Source organism: Ruditapes philippinarum, unplaced genomic scaffold, assembly GCF_026571515.1.
Source record: "Ruditapes philippinarum isolate M1 unplaced genomic scaffold, ASM2657151v2 ctg2034_1_1_1_1, whole genome shotgun sequence".
NCBI lineage: Eukaryota > Metazoa > Mollusca > Bivalvia > Venerida > Veneridae > Ruditapes > Ruditapes philippinarum.
The window spans coordinates 332,374-354,182 of record NW_026857441.1 but is presented as its reverse complement, the minus strand read 5'-3'; the positions used below and the strand labels follow the sequence as shown (position 1 = coordinate 354,182).

The 21,809-nt window shown below is 33.4% G+C and overlaps 1 protein-coding gene across 1 annotated transcript; it reads left to right on the top strand.

Moving 5' to 3' along the window:
• Window positions 1–208: 208 nt before the first annotated feature.
• Window positions 209–2,242, top strand: LOC132749752 (serine protease inhibitor Cvsi-2-like). Its single transcript, XM_060739647.1, has 3 exons — window positions 209–330; window positions 1,634–1,759; window positions 2,079–2,242. Exons 1-3 carry the CDS (start codon window positions 291–293, stop codon window positions 2,165–2,167), a joined length of 255 nt encoding a protein of 84 aa, XP_060595630.1. The 5' UTR covers window positions 209–290; the 3' UTR covers window positions 2,168–2,242.
• Window positions 2,243–21,809: the final 19,567 nt, after the last annotated feature.

The window sequence follows — 21,809 nt, the reverse complement described above, 5'->3', positions numbered from 1 at the left end:
GTCCAATCAATGCTTAATGAACATCTCTATATTATGCATGTAGTATACCGATGCATGCAGTTGAATTCCATCGTCTTGCACCAGTTCACTTATTTCGCTTAAGTATAACGAATTTTCATTTTCTCAAGAAAAACAGTGCTCGCTAGATTAACATTGTTTACATTATGTAAATTTAAAGTCACGAAAGGAAATGTTATCTAACGATCGCGTCATAGTGTCAGTACATATAATACTAGAACTGATGCGGCACTTATTTCAGTGTCACTATAATCGCCGTGCTATCAATAACCATGCGTGTTCTTCTTTTAGCTGTTCTTGTAGCTTTGACTGGTTAGTATTTCAGATCTAATTCCTCTGTATTACATTTGTACCAACAGTAAATAATTAAGTTGCTGTTTCTTTGAAATGCATCGACGGTAAGTCATTTATATTTTGTTATTTATCGAGTAAAGATATGTACGTTAATTATGTTAAATGCCGAGTAAAACTGTATACGACTGTAAGTGACATAAATGTTATTTCTGTATGGCACAAAGTCGTGCATCAATTTCGACGGAACGTACTCATAATGCTAGTTTTGTTTTCCTTTTATGATACTATTTTCTCAAGTAAGATGCCGGTGTGTTTAAGTGACAAAATTAGCACTAAATTAAGTTTAATTGATTTCTGTCAAACGCACATTGTTCTATAGTTATGACGTGAATAGACCAAGTTAGGGAAGATGTACAGACATGACACTTCAATGCTTCAAAAACGTGGTAACCAGGCTATAAAATGTTCATATCTCTATTATTTCTGAAAGACGCTTTTCACGTGGTGACTTGATATAGAATTAGGACATTTTGGAATCTTTGTCGTCCCCTCCGTACATCCTTGTTGTTGCATGACAAAGAAATCGACGAAAGACATTTGTAAAATACACAAAATAAGATGGACACTAAAAGTAAAGCTATAGACGCATCTCGTATACGGCAAACATGCTGCCAATGCCCTGACTGAAGCCGAGTGGAAAAGCTGTACAATGAAGGTATGGAAGACGATGAAGTGTACATAAAGGCTATATGTTAATGTACGTTTACAAGCTTACGGAACGTCGGTGGTTCTACTCAGGTGCACGTTTGTGCCTGAAATAATGCACAGAAGGGTACCCGACAGTAAAGTTGAAACGTCGCCATATGACCTATACTGTGTCGGTGTGACGTAAAACCCCATCAAACAAACAAACACACAAACTGTACGTTTAGGTGCTCATTGGGCGCTGTACGGTGACCTTCTTTCTACTCAAAAATCTTTTTTTTTTATTAATACTTATTTGCACGGCAGTAAATTATCGCCAATTTGTGCTGCAATATTAGCTTAGTAGACACGACTGGTGATATGCATGTGTTCGTACTCTGTACCGATTGCTTCATTTTACGTCTTAGACTAACGCTCGTTAGCCCAAAATCGTTTTAAGCAATTCCATGTTTACATACCTTTTGCATATAGGCATGGAAAAAAGTAAAAGTGCTGGTCGGAAAACAAGTAAAACAATTATCGCCTACTGTCGTAACTCATGGCTTATAATACATGAATTATACGAATTAACATTGCCTAAATTAAATTTCTTATGCGATATCTACATTTATTTCAGTGTATGTGAGTGGTGAACCCTGTACAACCACACAACAATGTATCAACCACGGTATAACAACATGTGGGGGCGGCTCTCATGTGGTCTGTCATAATCACCAATGCGAATGTCTTACGAACTCCCAAGGTAAACGCTCAAAAAGTATTTCCCGCATTTTATAGTAAATTTATTCTAATGAAATAGTATTATTGGTATTCAATGTCCAAATATTATTAAAATTGACTGAATTTGTAACACTTTTTTTAAAATTATCAAATATTACGTCTTTCACGGTTAACATGCTGACGTGAGGACAAAAAAATGCGAGCCTAGCTTAAGATACCGATGATGCGTTTCAATGTTTTCAATGTTTAGATATTGAAAGTACATGCGTAGACAACTTGATATACAGTATATTTATGTCTTTGCCGCATAAAGTTATGTTTAAAAATATTTGTTGTTACAGGAAATACCTGCACTGATGTCAGTGATTGTCACTGTGACCATGGACATCCACATTGTATTGATAGACATTGTAGATGTACAAGATTCTAGACATTATTCTAAAATTCTTTATGAAAAAAAACATGTAGACAAATGTAAAATAAAAAAAAATGAAATAACTGTGAATTGCTTTATCCTTACATTTTGCTACACTATATGTTTGCGAGCTCGTGCGAGCTTGCTTGCGCGCATGCAAGCAACGTATGTGCTTGCGTTCATATTGTTTGTGCGCACCTAGGTATATTTATATCTAAATTGGTCCAAACGCCGAGAAGATCTTTCTTTTTATGCCCCCACAAAGTGGGGTGCATATAGCGTTGCACTTGTCCGTCCGTCTGTCCGTCCGTCAGTCCGTATGTCCGTCCGTACGTCTGTCCGTCCGTACGTCCCGAAATCTTGTGAACGCAACTCCACTTAAACCGGATGGCAGATTTTGCCTAAACTTTCAGGGATGAACAACCTTAATGTGTAGATGGTAGTAAAGGAAGGAATTTTTGCTGCGACCAAATTTAACAGAATTATGGCCCTTTGTTGATTTTTTCACTACAGTATATACTATGTAGAAATTTTGTGAACGCAACTCCTCTTAAACCGTATGGCAGATTTTGCTTAAATTTTCAGGGATGAACAACCTTAATGTGTAGATGGTAGTAAAGGAAGGAATTTTCTCTGCGACCAAATTTAACAGAATTATGGCCCTTTGTTGATTTTTTCACTATATACTATGTAGACATTTTGTGAACGCAACTCCTCTTAAACCAGATGGCAGATTTTGCTTAAACTTTCAGGGTTAAACAACCTTAATGTGTAGATAGTAGTAAAGGTAAGGAATTTTCACTGCGACCAAAATTAACAGAATTATGGCCCTTTGTTGATTTTTATGCCCCCACAATGTGGGAGCATATAGCGTTGCACTTGTCCGTCCGTCCGTCAGTCCGTCCGTCCGTCCGTACGTCCCGAAATCTTGTGAACGCAACTCCTCTTAAACCAGATAGCAGATTTTGCTTAAACTTACAGGGATGAACAACCCTAATGTGTAAATGGTAGTAAAGGAAAGAATTTTCGCTGCGACCAAATTTAACAGAATTATGGTCCTTTGTTGATTTTTTCACTAGATACTATGTAGAAATTTTGTGAACGCAACTCCTCTTAAACCGGATGGCAGATTTTGCTTAAACTTACAGGGATGAACAACCTTAATGTGTAGATGGTAGTAAAGGAAGGAATTTTTGCTGCGACCAAATTTAACAGAATAATGGCAATTTGTTGATTTTTTCACTATATACTATGTAGAAATTTTGTGAATGCAACTCCTCTTAAACCGGATGGCAGATTTTGCTAAAACTTACAGGGATGAACAACCTTAAGGTGTAGATGGTAGTAAAGGAAGGAATTTTTCGCTGCGACCAAATTTTACAGAATTATGGCCCTTTGTTGATTTTTTCACTATATACTATGTAGAAATTTTGTGAATGCAACTCTTCTTAAACCGGATGGCAGATTTTGCTTAAACTTCCAGGGATGAACAACCTTAATGTGTAGATGGCAGTAAAGGAAGGAATAATTGCTGCAACCAAATTTAACAGAATTATGGCCCTTTGTTGATTTTTTCATTATATACTATGTAGAAATTTTGTGAACGTAACTCCTCTTAAACCGGATGGCAGATTTTGCTAAAACTTCCAGGGATTTACAACCTTAATGTGTAGATAGTAGTAAAGGAAGGAATTTTTGCTGCGACCAAATTTAACAGAATTATGGCCCTTTGTTGATTTTTAGTTTTCAACTTGTGGCACATGTAGTCCAAAAAATATTTGACCTAGAGTCATAAGATTGACAGAACAGTGGCGTGTGGGGGCATCCGTGTCCTATGGACACATTTCTAGTTATTTATGTTTTGTTGAAATTAGAAACAAACCCTATTCATCAAATAGTTGTTGGCCTTTGATAGAGCTCCCCTGAGGACATATTTATTTATTTATTAATTTAAGTTTCATCTTTACATGTATGCATAAAAATATATATAAAGCATTAAACACAAACATAAAATACATGACAAGCAATTCTAAACATAATCACAGGGAATTCTGTCTTTTTTTCCCTTTCCCACTTTATATATAATATAACATTATATATTTAGATTTAATAAAATAATGACAGATTTCCCTGTGAACATAATTACAAGAGACTATTTACTTTTGCCTATAAGGGAGGCAGCTGTAACGACCATATCACAGCAGTTTACATGCGAATGGTAAGAAGACAATTTGATCATTATATGAGCCGTGCCATGACAAAACCAACATAATGGGTTTGCGACCAGCATGGATCCAGACCAGCCTGCGCATCCGCGCAGTCTGATCAGGATCCATGCTGCCCGCTTACAAACCCTATAACAAGTAGTGAATCTGATAGCGAACAGCATGGATCCTGATCAGACTGCGCGGATGCGCAGGCTGGTCTGGATCCATGCTGGTTGCAAACCCATTATGTTGGTTTTGTCATGGCGTGGCTCATATCATTTAACCTTGGAAAGTATATCATTTATTATACTTTATACTTAACATTCTTAAAATAATACCAACCTTAGTATATCAACGATTTGTTTTCTTCAACATAATTTACATGAACATCTATCTTTATCAATACAATACATTGGTTTAGTCTATGGATGTACATATGCAACACATACTAGTATTAATCAAATATATAATGTATATGGACATTCATACTTAGAATTATAAGTTAATTAATTACATTTATAAAACCATATCCTGTCAAATAATATTCCCGAAGACTGTTTTCAATGTAAGATTTTATAGTGCCCAATAAAATAAATCTAAGTCTATATAAACTATAAAATAATATTCACTATTTGAAAAAGTAAGTAACAATGTTTGGTATGTGTCAATAAAATACTAATGAATACCCCTAAGTTTTGAGTATTGATTTTGAATGTATTTCGTCCAATATACATTTAAGTGTATCATATACGCAAACTGACAGTATTTGAGGAAATAAATGTTGAAAAACAGAAACTTAGGGATAGACATGATCCCATAAAATTTATGACAGAAGTTACATTTTCTCAGAAATTTTGATTTTTGAAGGAGTGTGCAGATTTTATATACGTACAAGTAGTATGAACTATTAAGTGTGTATTCAGCTCAGTACTTATGCCAAAAAAAGTGAATTTATACGATTTCAAGTTGGAAATTTCTTGAATTTCTTTTTATCCATGAAAATAAATGTTCCTGTGTTTGTCAAAGTGACCGTCGAAGAGTCTGGACTCAAGTTCTCGGATGATTTGTCGTATGCGTCTATGTGTATAGGCCTATATAAATATTTATGTTTAAAACAAATGCCATATTTAGTTATATATTGTTTTCTTTAAATATTAAAAATAACTGTTAGATACAAGTTATATCACACTGTTTGAATTTTAGGATTGACATAGAATTCCCAATCTAAATATTTAAAGATATTTCAAAGGAAACATGACAGAAAATATCTTCATGGCGTCATATGGATAACCATGGTATACAAATTTAATTTTGATGACGTCTGAGGATTTTTAATTAAAAAATATAACAATCCACGTAGCAAAACAATATCTCTAACATTTGTATGGCATGTTAAACGTTGCAATATTCGATAAACAAGATATGTTTGTAAAACATGTATGCCCCCTATCGGCAGCCAATTAGTCATGTGATCAGGTTATTATGCATGACTTCTGACCCAGTGAACAAACAATTAATAAGGGTTATCAGTTATCTAGTATCTACTGGTCATGACTAGTCACAAGGTTATGTGAAGCAATTTAAGTTATTACAAATCTTACCAAATAATATATGCATAAATTTTATGAATCATGTAGGCCTCATTAATGACAGCCAAGTTGTTATATTACATAAGACCTTCAAATGTGTATACCAAAAGCATTTTTAGTTTAATTTAAAAATATCAACCAAGGCAACTTGAGTTGTTGAGTTATTGGTAAGAAACCGTTATTAAGTCAATGTCATATTAAACCAAGTTTGAAGTTCCTAGGCCTAAGCATTCTTTAGTTATTGATCGGAAACCATTTTACCTACAAGGTCAATGTGACCTTGACCTTGGACCCCTTGACCCCAAAATCAATAGGGGTCATCTGCTGGCCATGACCAATCATCATACCAAGTTTGAAGTTTCTATGCCTAAGCGTTCTTTAGTTATTGATTGGAAACTGGTTTTACCTACAAGGTCAATGTGACCTTGACCTTTGACACCTTGACCCAAAAATCAATAGGAGTCATCTGCTGGTCATGACCAATCATCATACCAAGTTTGAAGTTTCTAGGCCTAAGCGTTCTTTAGTTATTGATCGGAAACCGTTTTTACCTACAAGGTCAATGTGACCTTGACCTTTGACCCCTTGACCCCAAAATCAATAGGGGTCATCTGCTGGTCATGACCAATCATCATACCAAGTTTGAAGTTCCTAGGCCTAAGCATTCTTTAGTAATTGATCGGAAACCGTTTTTACCTACAAGGTCAATGTGACCTTGACCTTTGACCCCTTGACCCCAAAATCAATGAGAGGTCATCTACTGGTCATGACCAATCACCATGCCAAGTTTAAAGTTCCTAGGCCGAAGCGTTCTTTAGTTATTGATCAGAAACCGTTTTTACTTACAAGGTCAATGTGACCTTGACCTTTGACCCCTTGATCCCAAAATCAATAGGGGTCATCTGCTGGTCATGACCAATCACCATACCAAGTTTGAAATTCCTAGGCCTAAGCATTCTTTAGTTATTGATCAGAAACTGTTTTTACTTACAAGGTCAATGTGACCTTGACCTTTGATCCCTTGACCCAAAATTCAATAGGGGTCATCTGCTGGTCACGACCAATCATCATTCCAAGTTTGAAGTTCCTAGGCCTAAGCGTTTTTAGTTAATTGATCGGAAACCGTTTTTACCTACAAGGTCAATGTGACCTTGACCTTTGACCCCTTGACCCCAAAATCAATAGGGGTCATCTGCTGGTCATGACCAATCACCATACTAAGTTCGAAGTTCCTAGGCTTAAGGGTTCTTAACTTATTGATCGGAAACCGCTTTTACCTACAAGGTCAATGTGACCTTCACCTTTGACCACTTAACCCCAAAATCAATAGGGGTCATCTGCTGATCATGACCAATCACCATACCAAGTTTGAAGTTCATGGGCCAAAAAGTTCTTTACTTATTGATCGGAAACCGTTTTTACCTAAGAGGTCAATGTGACCTTGACCTTTGACCCCTTAACCCCAAAGTCAATAGGGGTCATCTACAGTTATTGATCAGAAACCGTTTTTACTTACAAGGTCACTGTGACCTTGACCTTTGACCCCTTGATCCCAAAATCAATAGGGGTCATCTGCTGGTCATGACCAATCACCATATCAAGTTTGAAGTCCCTAGGCTTTAAGGTTCTTTAGTTATTGATCGGAAACCGTTTTTACCTACAAGGTCAATGTGACCTTGACCTTTGACTCCTTGACCCCAAAATCAATAGGGGTCATCTGCTGGTCATGACCAATCACCGTATCAAGTTTGAAGTTCCTAGGCCTAAGGGTTCTTTAGTTATTGATCGGAAACCGTTTTTACCTAAGAGGTCAATGTGACCTTGACCTTTGACCCCTTGACCCCAAAATCAATAGGGGTCATTTACTGGTTATGACCAATCAACATACCAAGTTTGAGGGTCCTAGGCCTAAGCGTTCTTTAGTTATCACTCGGAAACCATTTGGTCTACGGACCGACGGACCGACAAGTGCAAAGCAATATACCCCCTCTTCTTCGAAGTGGGGGCATAATAAATGTTTGTTCTATATTGTATAACTCTAATTTTATATTCTATATAGAGGATATTTGTTTTGTTCAGTGTAAGATCGGAATATACTTCACCGAGTGAGCACCAAAAGGTATATTTCACGAGTGGTGCAGCCACGAGTGAAATATGAACTTTTGGTGTTCACAAGGTGAAATATATTTCGATCTTACACTAAACTAAACAAATTTTCTTTTTATTATATGCAAAGAAACGTTTTAAAAAGACAATAAACCTAATACTGAATGAAAAGCGCGCCAAATAATAATACAACGTGACGTCATTTACGACGCCACGTCATTAAGTTGGTACCCAGTACTGTACACGCTGGTATTTCACTGAAACAACGTAAGGGGCTTAAATTCAAAACATGAAATTATCAAAGTGGTAATTTCATTGTTTCAAACAGTGAAATTACCAGTTTTATTTCACTGATATATTTCTATAAACCACCGAAAAGCATGTAATAAATCATAATATTTATGCAATCCTGCTGAATATCTGTTCATCATAAAAAATATTTGTGTGCGATAATTTTCTATATATATGTTCTATATTTGAAAATATATATTGTGTAATTAAAATGTTTATTGTTTGGATCTACTGAAATCTACTTATTCAAAAATTTGAATCATAGGATAGAACACTTAGCATACTAAGCCCCGCCTATAAAGTAAGCACGAATGTCTGATAAAGCGTTATTATCCTGATTAAACTGTGGAAATGATCAGCGTCCCTGTGAATGTCACTAAATTGTAAATACATGTAGTGCATGTGCTGAAACCTCCTTATTAATGTATATGTATATGTAAAGTCTTCAGCACATGCTATCGTATAAATAGAGGATATTGAATAAGTGTAGGTTAAGTATTATATCACTGTGCGGATGATCACGTGACCAAAATCGTACAATGGGCTAATAAAATGGCGGCCTAAACGCTCGGTAAAAGCAGTGAAGTTGAGGTAAGCATACAGTTAACGTTAAATTTATATGTAAAACTAGGCCGCACAGAACCCTTGTATAAAAAGCACGTTCTGACTTTGTAGCTCTCTTTGTTTAGGCCTGAAAGTCGAAAAGTTGTTTTGAATGATGAGTACAATGGCCGAACAGGTACTAAAATACGTTGTTTTCAGTAAAAGAAACGCATTTTGAGCAAAATTATCAATGACATCTTGTGCACAAATGCAAGTTTGCCCGTCAAGAACAATTTCCATCCTTTGTAAAGTTGCATAACGAAGTTGTAAATCTTTTTTAAAAAACTAGTACAATGGTCGAACCAAATTTAATGAGTACAATGGCCGAACGCTTTTATTGCCTGTCCTATTTCGTCATTTTTTTCATTGAATTATGCTTGTTTCTCGCTTCCTGTTTTGAAATCATACAAATATGATATTTGAATGTAAAAAGTAGGAAGAAGTATTAAATTTAATTAATTCAGTTTGCTTGCTATAAATTCTCATCTTAATAGTATTCTGCTTTGATAACATACATCAGCGTAAAAGTATTTACAATACAAAAATAAAATACATGCACAAACATGTACATTATATATAGAATTTATTTCACCAGCAAAATATATGTTTCAATTACATACATGAAATTGTCAATTATTTTGGAAATAAAGACAGGTTTTTTTGTTTGTGTTTTTGTTGTTGTTTTTTTTTTTTGTATTTCAGACAGAAAAAGTGGTTCCTTTAAATAAAAAGTATGTTTACGTATATCTATGGAATATATACATGTAATGTATATTTTAGATTTTAAAATTGTGCTTATAGTATCGTTTAATACTCCATCACACCATATTAAGTAATTCGATATCTTTACAGGAATTGGAAATTTCTTATGTGTTTATTTGCTGGCATTATGGCAAATCGTATAGAAGACGATCAGCTTCATGTCGTCACGAGCAGGTACACAAGAGGAAGGCACCCCATACATGTTGTGGGACATAGTTTCTAAGTTTCGGCAAATTGCATAAATATGGGTCTGTAAATTACATATCATACATGAAGTACATAGCTGTCTGATATTTCTACAAACGGCTTGTGTGGCAAAGATAGAAAGAACACAAAGAAATGGTAACATAAAGAAAAAGTATTAAGAAAACGAAATAAGGTAATTCTGGACAATATATTACCCTATTATTTGCAGCGGCATACAATGTACCCTGTGTGTTGAGAAATGAACGCATTACATATGTTCCTAAAAGGATTCAGTTGAAGTACAAAATTCTTATGAGATCGAATATTATGAAACCCGGTTATAATAGCTCCAACACCGTTAAACATAACATGGAAGCCACATTTACATCAATAATCTGATAGTATTTCTAAAATTCTAATGTGTTTCAGTTCTTACAGAGCAAACAACCATGGTACGTGGATCAACGTCGTTTCAGGCAGTCAGTTCGCGACAAAAGCTGAACTTAAGCAACATAAGTCATTATTCAATAAACTTTATTGACGTTTCTGCACGTGACAAAAATATCATGATATGGTTAAAACAAAGTCTGATAACCTAATAAGAAGCACTTTTGTGACAATGACTAGAACAAACAAAGTTTCAGTGAGTTTGCTTTGATTTTATACACTATGATCAGTGATTACACAAACCCTGACTTTATGTGTAGGCTCTTCCACATGTACATTTGTGTTTCTTTTTCCGGAATGGGAAGAAAGGTGATCAATCAGCATTGCCCTAGTTCGAAAAGCTTTGGGCAGATGCTGCAAGTTAGAGTGGGTTAGCATGGAATAACTTATGTTTTGACTACTCAGGAGATATTGATTCTGAGAATGACGTTGAAACAAACAAATAAACTAAGCCCTCATTTAATATTCGGCAAAAAATAAAATTGGAAGTTGTTAAAAATTGAGCTTTTCAATATCATTGCTGAGATCACTCGCATTTTTTCGGTCCTTTCAGACAGTCTTCTGATAAGGACCTTGAACAGAATAATAAGAATTCACAGATCTGGTATTTCGTTTTAACCTACGCTAAGAAATTAAACATTAAAACAAATAGTTAATTAATAACTAGAGTTGTTGGCTTTTTACAACATATCAAGTTCACCTAAATTAAAATTATATTGCCAGATATAAAAGTAAACACTTTGTTGCTGCTTAGAGCTGAAACCACATGACAGAACTATTTTCAATTCGTATTAACTCCGAGGTTATTATGAAAAATAGCCGAGAACGTTCCGATTGTGCTGGCATAACCGCACTTTTAAGGATACTCCTTCACCTCTGTCACTTGTCCGTATTTGCACTTGAAGAGGGGAATGGCCCTCATTAGGACTATTAAACATTGGCAATAAAAGAAAGTTTGCAGTTGCCATTCAAAAACAAAATGGACAAGAACTTCGTGCAAAATTTAAATAATAGAGGATATTGAATGAGTGTAAGTTTAATACTGAATTTATTGAAGCTGTTGAATAAAATCATATCATGCGAGCCTTACCAGTTTCTATTGATTTATTAAAAAGATGAGAAAGTGGATGTGCCAATTCTTGAGATAGTCCTTTAAGAATTCTGTTGTTGATCATGTCGGGACCTGCTGCCTTCCTAATGTTAATGACTTTAATGTATCTATTACTTCCTGCTGTGTGATAACTATCTTTCCTAACTGTGGATTATTTGAATGTAAATGCATGTTGGGGATTATTTTATTGGAATCATTTAGTAATGTCTGTGAATGAAAGAATTTGTTAAGATAGGTGTTTGAGTTGAGCTTCCATTTTCCTTCCATTGTAATTCCTTTGTTAGAACGGTTAATAGTTTGCTTTCAACCTGGGACTTAAAAAGACCTTGAGTTCGAGGTTTAACAACAAACATTTAAAAGAAATTCTCGTAAAGATAAACAGAACCTGCTTCTTAAATATGAAAAACAATCTCCGTTTTCAATGTCACTGTGTTATTTTACCATACTGAGAACACCAATTCATACTTGTATCGTAGTGTGGGAACCTTTCTGTTCAAAATGTGTTAGAATTCAATCGTATACGTATACAGTCATAATGCGTTAACTGGAGTGCAGTTTTAGTTACCCGCACTCGAAAGCATGTCCATTGATTGGTTCATGTTTTTCTGGGGTTTACTTATTATAACGACAGTGAAAGGGATAACGATAGAAAATGTCATATTTAGTACGCTCCCCCCGCAGCTCACTGAATACATTCACGCTACTTCAGACAAGAAAGTGAGCGATAAAAAAATGTTCGACCGATGCCCAGGAGAGTACATATTAAGATGCTCGATCATTGGTTACTTTTTTCTGGGGTTTCATATTGCGACAACAGGAAACTTGTTTTTATTTTTGCCTATGATACAAAAGAGTTTCATATTGCGACAATAGGGAACGTGTTTTTATTTTTGATTATGATACAAAAGAGCTTTTATAGACCAATAGCCACCATGATATTGTTATAAACCATATTTGAAATATATATATTTCTTACAATAAAGGCATTGATGCAAAGCATCAAAGAGCGTCCAAGCAAGAAATTGAGCATTGAAGATGAACTAGTAGACTTCTGATGACCAGATATTTTTATAAACTTTTCAATGGCTAATTGTTTTTTACCAGAATTGTATATCAGACGATAGGCATTGTTCATCATGAACTTTGGTAGGCATGCTAGAGATTAAAATATTAAATGTTTTTTCCACAGGAACTTGAAATTATATCAATATTAACGATAAAATATACAGGTTTCTTATATCCAAAATATAACCCTCTATATGGTATAAGTTTATTTATACTATATAGAGACTATTTTTGGATATCATCATTAACATTGGTATTCTGATAGAATTTCAAGTTCATGTGGTATTTTCGTTGGAACATACAAAATAGTATGTTAATTGGTTTATTGGAGGGGTTAATGAATTACTTCAAAAACCTGACCCACCCGTGTGTTTACATTCCTATTAATAAAACCCATTATAACTCTTGTTAAAATTGCAGACGAAAGTTTCTGTTGCTAAAATGTCACAATGTCACAATATTCGGCAAATCAACATTTCGCTCAAAAAAGAAAAGACAATTTCAAAATGATATAACAATTCGTAAAAATGGCATACATAATTTTTTTCTATAGAGTTATAAACAGTGCACTTAAGTATTTGAATATGTTTGCATTTCATTTCCTGCAAAAATCTCCAGTTTGTTATTCAATGAATATGTTTGCATTGCGAAATTCTCCAGTTCGCTATTCATTGTACATATCACGATCTTTCATTTTTGATAATCAAACACCTTCAAACCAATCGGAATGATCGGCCATTATGACTGACGAAAAGACCCGAGAAGTTGCATTTGCCCTTTCACAAAATCTAATTTCGTTCCATAAGGGGCGTCGCGCTTCGGCGCGGACGCCAACAACCTGACATTTGGTTAAAAAGAAACATAATATGAGATTAAATATGGCCGACAGAGTAGTTTGTTTTTCATAGCTCTGCTCGAATGTTAAATAAAAACGGGTTTATTGCATCAGAATTTTCTAATATATGAAGCAAAAGTTAAATAAATGGACATATTTGTGCTTGGATAATGATTTGTTAGTAACTGGATTATTTTAAGTGGTTAAAATGGAGTATAATCACAACGTCTCTGTGACAACAAAGAACAGGTTTGAAATTTTACATGAGCGGGAAAACGGAACAATGCCAGAAAATCAAAATATGGATATAAGTAGACAAGATTTTGTTAACAGCTCAATTGACAATAAGCTAATTTACATGTTCGATGAATTGAGAAATATTAGACATGATCAAACAATATGTAGTCAAAATATGATGAAATTTGAAAAAATCGCTCACGGGCGTCCATGAAACACTTGGCAAAGTAGTCAAAACAACAAAACAGGCAATCTGACTTTTTGAAATCTCTTGCATATAGATCCATTGATATTGAAGCGAGATCCCGCAGAAATAACTTGATTTTCAGAGGATTGCTGAGAACAAAGGCGAAAATTGCTTTGCAATTGTGCGTGACTTCCTTGATAATCATCTAGATATTGACCCAAAACAAATATATATCGCACGGGCTCACAGACTTGGTCAAAGATATCAAAGGCAGCAAATCCAAAAGACGCCCGATTATCGTTAATTTTAGGGATTTCTGTGACACTGAACTTATTATGAGTCGTGCAAGAAATGCTGAAAGGAAAAACCGTTTTCAATTGATTATGATTTGCCGCGCGAAATCCAGGAAGCTCGATCTCGACTTTGGCCCAAATATAAGGCGTTGAAAAACAGTGCACCTCAATCCAAAGTGCAGATAGTTTACCCAGCAAAACTTATTCAAGATGGAAAGCTGATTGAGGATGAATTGCCTGAATGGTCAAAAATATATGCAACTTAGTAGGCTCTCAAGTTTAGATCATGTGATTTTTACCGACGGTACCCAATCAGGAGCCAGTTAACATACATGCAGCCACGGAAATGGAACATTCGCTAGTTAATGAAAATGTCAGTAACAAGTCGGGGGTACATGGACCAGTTAGTAACAATTGCTATCAAAATAACTCACCTACTTATTATCAGTCTCCCTATCATATTCATAGTCAAGTACCCAATATCCAGTATGAAGCTGCAGCCATGCATAGCCATACTAACCCTGTTTTTGTAAACAGGTCGTCTCAAATGCAGTCTGAATCCGAACAGGTCGTACATCACACAGTCAATTCACAATTACAACCCCAATCTGTATCACTTATCCCATGCCATAATACTGTCCACCCACCCTCAATGACTGACTCCAGTATGTTTGATGATCAATCAATTACTTTTCCTACAGTTAACAGTACTCAATTAACTATGCCACAAGAATCAAATCCTGCACTACAAGCTGTGAATCCATGCACTTTAAAATCACATACTGATCAGCAGGTACAATCAAATGAAACTATCACAGTAAAAAAACACACAACAGAAATGTAATCACGATGAAATTCCGTCCTCTGAAAACAGTGATACACAGCTTAAATCCGTTGTAAATGCAAGCGTTTGTCAACAAACACAAAACACAACACCGAGGGGGCGTTCACGTGCATCACGTGCTGTTTCAAGATCCGAAAAACGTTCCAGTTCGGCTATTCCCTATAGAAGACAAAGCCTGAGTACTACACGCAAAAAAGAAGTTCATTTACCTAATGTTATAAATAGCTCTCCGCAAACTACACAGGTACTGTCCTAGGATGATAACTTGAGCCTTTGTCTACATAACAAAGACCAATAACAATGCGAAAAATAGGTTAGGCAGATCAATGCCACAACCTATAAAAATGAAAATAAAACTGCATGTTATCATATGTCTTGTTAGGGCAGTAGGTAGAGCAACCGTGTCAGTAATATGTTTTACCCGTACAGGCAGAAGTTCGACTACTGGTACGACACTTTTTTTTTACCTCAGAACACTCAATTGTTCAGAAAAAAAGTTTGACCGTGTTTTTTTTCATATACATACATGAATATGAGATCGAATATTTTTATTACACTGCGATCAAAAAAATACAAAAAGAAAAAAAGAATAGAAATGAAAATAAATAAATATATACTATAAAATATATATTATAAGAAGAAAACAAAAAGGAAAACGAAAAATAAATAAATAATTATAATGATAAAAAGAACAGAGCAAGAAGAAAAAACTGTGGTTATAAAATGGCACTACGTAGGGTTCGAATCTATGAGTACAAAACACTAAATGTTACAATAATTTCCATCTATCGACAGAGCCATAACCGGTAATACACAAACGATACTGTAAGAATAATGCTATATAGTATATGTTAGTGTTCACTTTTACGATATCGGATAATGATCCAGATAACCCCGTTTTTGGACTTTCCCATGTACCGTTAAGACCAAATTATCATCCTAGGACAGTATTGACAGGTCAACCTCATTACAATGTCACTTCGACTGGGGTTTTCCAGACAGGTGAAAAAGTAGGACATTAGGTCAGCGCTGAGAAGGTCTCGCTTCGCTGTGCACTATTGAATATTCAGGGGATATCATGTAAACGAACTAATAAACTGTTATCATCAGAGTTGCAGCATATATTTAAAAATCATGACATTGTGCTTTTGACAGAAACATGGTCTAATCAGTTCTCCGATTTAAATGTACAAAACTTTGAACATTTTGTTTTACATAGAAACGAAAATAAGGCAGCTAGTAAACGTTCATCAGGCGGTATTATTGTATACGTGAGAAATGAATTTGTTTCGCCAGATACTTTACTTTTTCAAAGCAAAGATGATATTATTTGTATTTAAGATAAAAGGTTCGATTTTGCACTTAGAAAATGATTTGTTTGTATGTTTATGTTATGTCATACCGGAAAATAGTAGTCGCAAGCAATGATTGATACTCATACTTTTGATAGACTGTTGGATCATATAATTACCTTAGATTCAAAATATGAAATGGTTTAATTATCTTTTGTGCGGAGATTATAGACTTCGCGTACTTCAGATAACCCCCGATTTTGTAGCTAATGATAATTTTTCTCATCTTGATGTTTTTACCAGATGATTATTCTATTGATTGAAAATATTAATCGTTCTCCCAAGATAAGAGTAATTTACATAGTAACGGTTTATTGTTATTGATTTATGTAAGCAGACCGGTTTAACGTATTTTAAACGGTAGGTAGGGGAAGATAAAAATAAAGGTGTTATACCTTTGTTAGCAATAGAGGTTGCAGTGTCGTTGATTATGTTATATGTTCGAAAAACTTGTTTAAGTATGTAAATTGTTTCAAAGTTGAAGAACCGAATATACTGTCCGATCATTGTTTAATTGACTTTACTTTTGTTTGATAAACCTGTTTTAGAAAATGCACAATACTCATTATAATGTACATGATGAACATGTAAATGTAAGATATAAAAATGGAATACTGACAAGCGCCTTAATTTTTTATTTTAAATTTTAAAAAGTGAAAATATTAAGAAATTAAAAATTTTAAAATGAAAAGTAAACCTTTGATCTGTATTAAATTTTTTTAGCTTTTTTGATATTGGGGGAAGAAAATTTTTTCCCCTTTTTTTGTTCTTCGGTAAACCCCACTTTTTGGAAAAAAAAATGTGATTTTGTGAAGTGGGAAAAAAAAAGGTACGAAAGAAATTTAAATTTTATAATTTTAAAAACAATACAGGTTTGAAAAACTGATGTTAAAAGAAAAATAAAGGTTACTGCAAAAATCCGCTATAAATGTAACCCTAAAGGGAAACAAAATATAAAATTTTGGGTAAAAAAAACCAAAAAGCTAAGAAGCCAAAAACCCAAAAAAGGGAAAATTTAAAATTTGGAAAAAGTTAAAGGGTTTTTGCAGGGGTTAAAAAAGTACAATATTCAATTTTATATTTTTTGAAAACCCCTATTTTTTAAAAATCAGTAAAAAATCCAGATGATAACTTTTTTTACTCCAGATGAAATGTTCTTATATTTTATTGATAGATATGAACAAGGGGGAGTTCAAACATTATGTTTAAGGGAATTAAATGTTCCATTCACTTCAAATTGTATAATGAAAGCAATAAGTCAATTGAACTCAAATAAGAGTGGTGGCCCAGATTTATACATTAACGAATTTTTCCTTGGTAAAACACGTTTTAAACCAACATTGTTGACATTCTATTTAATAAAATTTTTGAAACTAGGAAACTTTCCCGGAAGTTTGGTATGAAGGTTTTAGTAATACCATTGCAAAATAAAAAAAGGATCAATTAATGATGTAAATAATTATAAGTACGTTAGGAAAACTTTTTACTTAGATTATTGGACAATCGATTAAAGGATTGGGCAGAAAATTATAGTGTGTATATAGAGCGCAAACTGGATTTAGATCAAAATTAGGCACGGTGGATAATATTTTTGTTTTGCATGGTCTTATAAATCATGTTATCATAGTGGTAACCAATTATACTGTGCTTTTATAGATTTTAGCAAAAAGCTTTTGAGTATGTAAATAGGATAACTTATGGTCTAAACTTATTCAAATAGGTATTAGAGGTAACATTTTAAATATCATTAGATCTATGTATACTTCTGTTAAGTCAAAGAGTTAAGTATAACAATGAAGTTAGCAATAGTTTTGAATGTACTTTGGGGGTTAGACAGGGTGAATGTTTATCACCATTTTTGTTTTCAATGTTTATAAATGACATCGAAGATGTATGTTATGTTAGAACGGCTTCGATGGTATAGAAGTTAACATGTTTAAAATTTTTTGATACTATATGCAGATGACATTGTTATTTTTGCAAAACAATCCTAGGGACCTGCAATCAAGTTTAGATATGCTATACGTGTATTGTAATAAATGGAAATTGAAAGTTAACACAGCTAAAACAAAGGTTATGATATTTAAAAAAGGTGGTCGTTTACAAGAAAATTTAAAATTTTTTATTTTAATGATAGCATAGTTGAAATTGTTAATAAATTTTCATATCTTGGAATTGTTTTTTAACTACAGGTGGATCTTTTATGGAAGCTCAAGATACTTTAGCCGGGTCAAGCACTTAAGGCTATTTATAAGATATGGATAAGTACTTATATAAATTTACTGGATATATCTGTTAAACATAAAGTAGAATTATTTGATAAACTTATACTATCTATTTTAAATTATGGAGTGAATTTGGGGGTTTAATCAAGGCAAATCTGTCGAACGTATTCATATGCATTTCTGTAAACGTATATTGGAGTTAAAAAGAATACACAGAATGATTTTATTTATGGGGAGTTGGGAAGAATGCCTCTGCAAAATATGCGATATTATAATATAATAAAGTTCTGGATCAAGTTTGTTACTATCAGATGAAAAACAAATATTAGTAGAAAAATATATTTATTACTTAAAGGTTACATTAAATAAATATGTTAAAATATTTTTTGCCGGTGGCCTAAAAAACCAAAGCATTTCTACATTTTCATTAACCTGTTTTAACAGTATCGTTCCTGTAAATATCATTAAATATTGTTCATAAATTAGGATTTTAAATGGGAAACCCCACGGTAACACTAAAGTTCGTATACGAATTTTAACATGCAAATTGAAGACTATAATCAGCTCGTGTATGCGCCACGTCACGAAGTTATAATTGTTGCTATCCGGAACACAGCAAATATAAGATTTTCTTGTGCAAACACACTTTTACCGTTTAAGCTTCACGGTGCACTAGGCCTGTGGTTCAGAAAAAATAATCATCTCATTAAACAGATTAAATTTGCATGAAAATATCCGTTACAATGCGGAAATATACCGTTAAATTAGGACTGCTACTTATAGTCATGTTTGTTGATTTAATATTGATGTACGGATGATCTGAAGGCGGCAACAGAAATTGTACTTCCGAATTCGCCACAATGAGGTTGCACATTTGTATGCTCATTAAACTCATTTTGGTTGCCTGGACACCAAAATAAGATCTGGAGTCGATATGAAACCCAATTTATTAATGAAATGTCGCTATTTCTTTTTTTATGAAATTTATTTAATGTAACTTTAAACAAGATATCACAGATAATCCTTCCAGAAAAAATTGGTGCTCATTTTTAAGAGATTTATTATGTATACTTGGTTTTCATGAAGTTTGGCTTTTCCAAACTATTGGTGACCCTAAATTGTTCTTAATAAACGTTAAGCAAAGACTTAAAGATCAGTTTTTACAAAATTGGTCTGGTAGATTAAATGACTCTAGCAGAGCAATCTTTTACAGGTATATATCAAACCATAGATTTCAACCAATATCTTAATTATTTAAGTGTAAGAAAAATTTCGTGTATGTATGTCTCGCCTGCGAGTTTGCTCGCATAGGCTTTTTATTGAAACAGCCGGTGGACTAGACCTGTAAGTACACCTTATTATAAGTGAAAGGAAATGTATTTTTTGTGACAAGTTTAGAAGATGAATATCATTTTGTTCTGGAATGTACTTTATACAGTGATTTAAGGAAAACTTTTTATAACCAAATTATTATGTCAATCGCCCAAATATGCAAAAATTTATTTGAATTAATGAATTCAAAGAAATAACGACGAATTATGAAAAATCTAAGTATGTACATTGAAAAAGCTTTTGCATTAAGAGCAAGTGAGTTATATATTAATAATAATATGTTATAAAGCCATATTTAAAATTATTTTATTTGTAAGTACATGTTATATGGTACTTTTTCATCAAGTGTTTTTATTGTTTTCTTATCCAAGTATAATAGTCATGCATATGGTTATACATAGGTATTTCTTACTAAAAGAATAAAACTGTATCCACGTGTCACATTTTGTTACTTTCGTTTCGAACTAAATGTGACCAATGTGGAAAATAGTATGACTTTTTGTCATTATGTACAGAATACACCCATAAACAGTTTCAATATGAACTACGCAAACAACTGAGGTATATCGAATGAATAAAAAACAGTTGTTTCCCTTATCTTCGACAATCAAATTAATCCGATTTTAAAATTTATTACACCACACCAAAGAAGCTTTGGATCTTAGCTTCATCACAGTATATACTTTAACATATTTTTGGCACAATTAACTAAAACATACCGTAGGTCAGATCATTTTACATACGATTTATACAGTGAGATACACAACCGGTTATCTACTGTGGTCTGCTATTTTGGAAAGTGCTTGTAGGTGTATTTCAAATCCGTGCGAAAATAATTATTATTATTATTATCTTTATTTCCTCCATCACTGAAGAGCATTTACATTATACATATTACAGAGAGTACAAAAGATCATATATACAGTAGATATAAATACAAGATTGTTTTAGAATTATATAAATTAGTAAAGAAAAGGCATAATTATAATATGTACAAACATACTAAAAGAAAAATAATGCAATTAATCTGTGATATCTATCAACAAATGTTAATTGAATAAATTTATATATATATAAAGGGAATAAGCTACTTAGTTGCATAGATATCAGGTTCATATGTATATATCAAGAGCATCAGACCTGAGCTTGTTTAGTGTAACAAAATTACTTAGGTGAAGGCAGAGGTAAAATTCAATTCAATTAAGTAAAGTTTAAAGTTACAATAATTTAAATTTTGAGGAAAGACGATGAATAATTATTGAAAAAAAAAACAACAACAAAAAACAAATTTTATAATATTTAAATGATTGCCAAAAACACATTAAGTAATTAGCCTTAACCGAAACGAAATTATCAAGGCGATTAAGATGTGTTTAAGCTAGGCCAGTTGTTGTTATTTTATATATGAATAAGGACACTTACGCAAACTATCAATTATTGACTATCTAAAATCTACATTGTCTATGATTTAAATTGAGCAATAGTGGAAAAAAAAAGATAAAAAGGGATTCTTAATGAAAACAACACTTGTACGTTAACCTTAAACCGAAAACGAAACATTAAGGCGTGTAAGTTGTGTTGTGAACAAAGAGTAATGATATCACAAAAATGTACACTTATAATAAGAAAATTCATAAATCAAACATAAATAATTGAAAAAATATAACATTCAGTATTAAATCTTTATGTACACGTTCATAACTCAATATAACTTAATGCAATGAAGTTATTCGCCATCTGCTTATATCACAGTTTATACATTGCTTAGGTAGTCATGTTATAGACACTTGCTAGGAACACCTTAAAACATGATACTCTCAGGCTATCGTTCATGTCAAAAGAATCAAAACCACTGAACATTTCTAAAAGTTGTGATTCTGGTGAAAAGGAACAAAAGATTTCGAATTGTTGTATGCCTAACATATGTGACAGGTTAGACCATAATGTAGATCTGATACTCTCCATTTTCTCACAGAAGAAAATAA

What these genes read in the sequence shown, in the direction of transcription:
- LOC132749752 (XM_060739647.1), top strand. Translation starts at nt 291, where the DNA reads ATGCGTGTTCTTCTTTTAGCTGTTCTTGTAGCTTTGACTG. An exon ending in TGTTCTTGTAGCTTTGACTG is followed by an intron (nt 331 to 1,633) that starts GTTAGTATTTCA and finishes CATTTATTTCAG; the next exon opens with TGTATGTGAGTGGTGAACCC. An exon ending in ATGTCTTACGAACTCCCAAG is followed by an intron (nt 1,760 to 2,078) that starts GTAAACGCTCAA and finishes TTGTTGTTACAG; the next exon opens with GAAATACCTGCACTGATGTC.